The sequence below is a fragment of the Lipotes vexillifer genome, unplaced genomic scaffold (genome assembly GCF_000442215.2).
Source record: "Lipotes vexillifer unplaced genomic scaffold, Lipotes_vexillifer_v1.1 scaffold543, whole genome shotgun sequence".
Taxonomy (NCBI): Eukaryota; Metazoa; Chordata; class Mammalia; order Artiodactyla; family Lipotidae; genus Lipotes; species Lipotes vexillifer.
Window position 1 is genome coordinate 2,633,617 of NW_006799055.1, and position 2,914 is coordinate 2,636,530.

Below are 2,914 nucleotides of genomic sequence, written 5' to 3' on the forward strand. Positions count from 1 at the left end.
TCAAAAACCCTCTCAGGAGATGCAGGCGAAAGCAGCTCCGCTTTCTTCACCTCGAAGGTCATCAGCCAATTTTCTGTGCCAAACGCCACCCACTTCAGAGGCCTGAAGACAGTTCTCTACTTACACAAAGGGCTTTTCTCCAGTGTGAACCAGGGCGTGGCGGCTGAGGTGCCAGTCCCTGACGAAGGCCTTGCTGCACCCGTCATGGTCACAAACGAACGGTCTCTAGCAGGAAGGCGACAAAAAGCACGTCAATCCTGCCTGTGTCAGTGGCTCTGGTGTTACTTCAAGCCCTAAACTATCTGATGGGCAAAGCCATGGACTCTGTCTGTAGAGGTGGTTTCCACCCAGTAAGTGCTGAGCACCTGCTACCGGAGGCCAGGCAAGGATCTCCCGCCTGGGGTTACGCGACAACTGAAATGCCGCAGCTGCTCACAAAGTCACTGCAGCAGATTCTGTTCTAGGAATACCATGTGAAACCAGCGGGCAGCCTTCACAGTGACCATACAGTACTGTGAACCTGCTCCTAACCTACACCAGGCTTCAGCGGCGACCCCCTTAAAGGTTTCCTGCTGGCTCTCAGCGCGGCCTGCGCGCTGACCCTCTCCCCCCCGCACAGCATCTCCGCATCCACTCAGAGCCCAGGGCGGGCGGTCTCATCTGGACGAGCCCACTGTCTGCTCAGAGAACGCCCGGCACAGCTACAGAAGAGTGTGTCACATCCGAGAAAGCTCACAGGTGCCCGGACACACGCAGCTCACGACCCGAAGTGCAACCACCACGTGGGACCCAGCAGTTGGGAGGAAGGGCCTCCACGCTGAACCCATAGGAAAAGCCAAAACATGTCCCCCGTATAACCAGTTCTGTGCACTTAACTATGGAAAACATGCCCCAGAACAGTCCAGGAAGGACGTACCAAGGCCTCAAAGGACGCTACTGGTAGCAAAGCAGGTGGACAGGAAGACAAGAGCTGCGTTACCAGGGCAGGTGCACAGAACTCTGCACAACCCGTCATGGAGGACGTTTGAAAAATATCTGTCAAATTAATGTGAGATTTGGGATGACACGACTCCAAGTTTTCTAGCCTGTGTGAAGGAAGCTGGGAGTGCCAATATCCTAAATACAGCCCACGAGTCTGAAAGGAAACGTAAGGTTCAATCTGGACATTCTGGTAACAGGGCCCAGAATTTAGGGGGGTTGAACAGGCGAGAGGAAAGAGAGGAAGGGGAAGCATAAAGCATGTCACGAAGGAAGCCAGTCACGGGGTAAGAAGAAGCCAAGAGAGTGGGGCACATGGAGAACCTCGAGGGCGGGAGAGGAGCCAGGGGAAAGGGTCAGTGAGCGGGACAAGGTCCCGGAGAGGGAATGGTCAGCCTTCAAATGCTGCAGGGGTAAGGGGGACGGCAGCGTGAGGACACACGGAGGGATGACCTGTAAGTCAGGAAAGTGCTAGGAGCGGAGGCAGGAGCTGCAGCACCCTGGTTAAGGGCCTTGGGCTGAGGCCCTGAGAAGCCAGACTGCCAAATCCCGGGAAACTTGGCCAATTCCTAGGCCTCCATGAGCCGCCGTTTGCTCACCTGTCACCTTCCAAAGGCTTCCTATTGCGCTCAAAACAAAACGCAGGCTCTAAACCCATTGGTACCCTGGCCTACAAATAACCCTCCAGGCGTGCCCCTCAAGCTCCCCTTGAATGAATGGTTCCCCCACCCAATCACATTGGCCGGCGTCCACCCTCAGGACCACACGCTCCTCTGGCAGTTCTCTCTGCCCCGGCTGTTTCTCCCTCAAATGTCTGCAGGGCTGGGACCTTTCCTTCTCATTCAGGTCAAGAGGGAGGCCTCTCCCGACCACCCTCCTGCAGCCCTCTCTTCACTGCGTCGCATTCCTACTTATTCCGCTGTCCTCCCGCTTAAAGCATAAGGTCCCTGACGGCAGAAGCCTTGCCTGTCGTAACTGCTGCTCTCCGGGCCAGGACGGTACTGAACTATGAATGAACGAACACATGCTGCTTGCAAACCTCCAGTACTCTTAAAGTTCTCCATTCCGGTCCCAGGAGGCGGGGCCTTTTAAGGCAGGTTGGGGGCGGGCGTGTGACGGAGTATTCCAACCTTGCAAATATTTACATGTTATGGGGACGTGGTGACTGGCCACCACTCAAAGTCAGAGAAGGGGAAAGTGTTGCTTAGTGAGCCCTGAGCCCACGGGAAGGATATCTCGGTCCTACAACTCCCTGTCTACCTCCCCAATCCTTCCCTGCCCTAAGGCATGGCTGGTTCGTTTGTGCGGTCCTGGGGGCCAAAGCTGAACCCGTCTGCGTACCCACGCGCGGGACCTTCGGGCAGCGCCCACCTGGCGCGCACCGCACCACTAGTCCCTGGCCTGGACGCCACGCCCCCCGCGGCCACGCCTTCGGCCTCGTTACCTCCCCCGTGTGCTTGCACAGGTGCGCGTCTAATTTCCAGGCTTTGTTGTAATTGGCGCTGCAGTCGGGGAAGGAGCAGATGAACCTCTGAGGGGGCGGCGGGGGCGGCGGGGCTAGGCTCTCGCCGGCAGCGACGAACGCGTCGGCGATGGTCAGGGACGACACCGCCTCCGCGACAGAGGCCGGCGGCTCCAGGGTGCCCGGGGTCAGGCACTCGGCCACGTGCTGAGCCACGTGCCGCGAACCGAGGCTGACCGACCGCTCCGGGAGATTCTATGCAAGGCCCGACTGCACTTCCGGTAGCGCGGCCCCGGCGGGGCGGGGCTGGAGCGCCGGCGTAGTCGCGCATGCTCCGAGAAGCCCCACGCCGGCCCGCTTTTGCGCATGCTCTGAGAAGCTCCTCGCCGGCCCCCGCCCCTCCCGCCCTGGGGCAGGAGCGGAAGCGAGGAAAGAGGGGCCAGGCCCTCCTCCTCCCCCCCCCCCCCCCCCCGG

The 2,914-nt window shown here is 59.4% G+C and overlaps 1 protein-coding gene across 1 annotated transcript in view; it reads right to left on the reverse strand.

Moving 5' to 3' along the window:
* The window catches only part of GTF3A (general transcription factor IIIA), a 46,476-nt gene that overhangs the window by 8,935 nt on the left and 34,627 nt on the right, over nt 1-2,914 (reverse strand). Inside the window, exons 4-6 of the mRNA XM_007471464.1 lie at nt 2,717-2,847; nt 2,423-2,672; nt 125-225 (exon numbers count right to left, since the gene is read on the reverse strand). Of these exons, the coding sequence (XP_007471526.1) occupies nt 125-225; nt 2,423-2,672; nt 2,717-2,847 (482 nt within the window). The remainder of the gene's footprint in view (nt 1-124; nt 226-2,422; nt 2,673-2,716; nt 2,848-2,914) is intronic.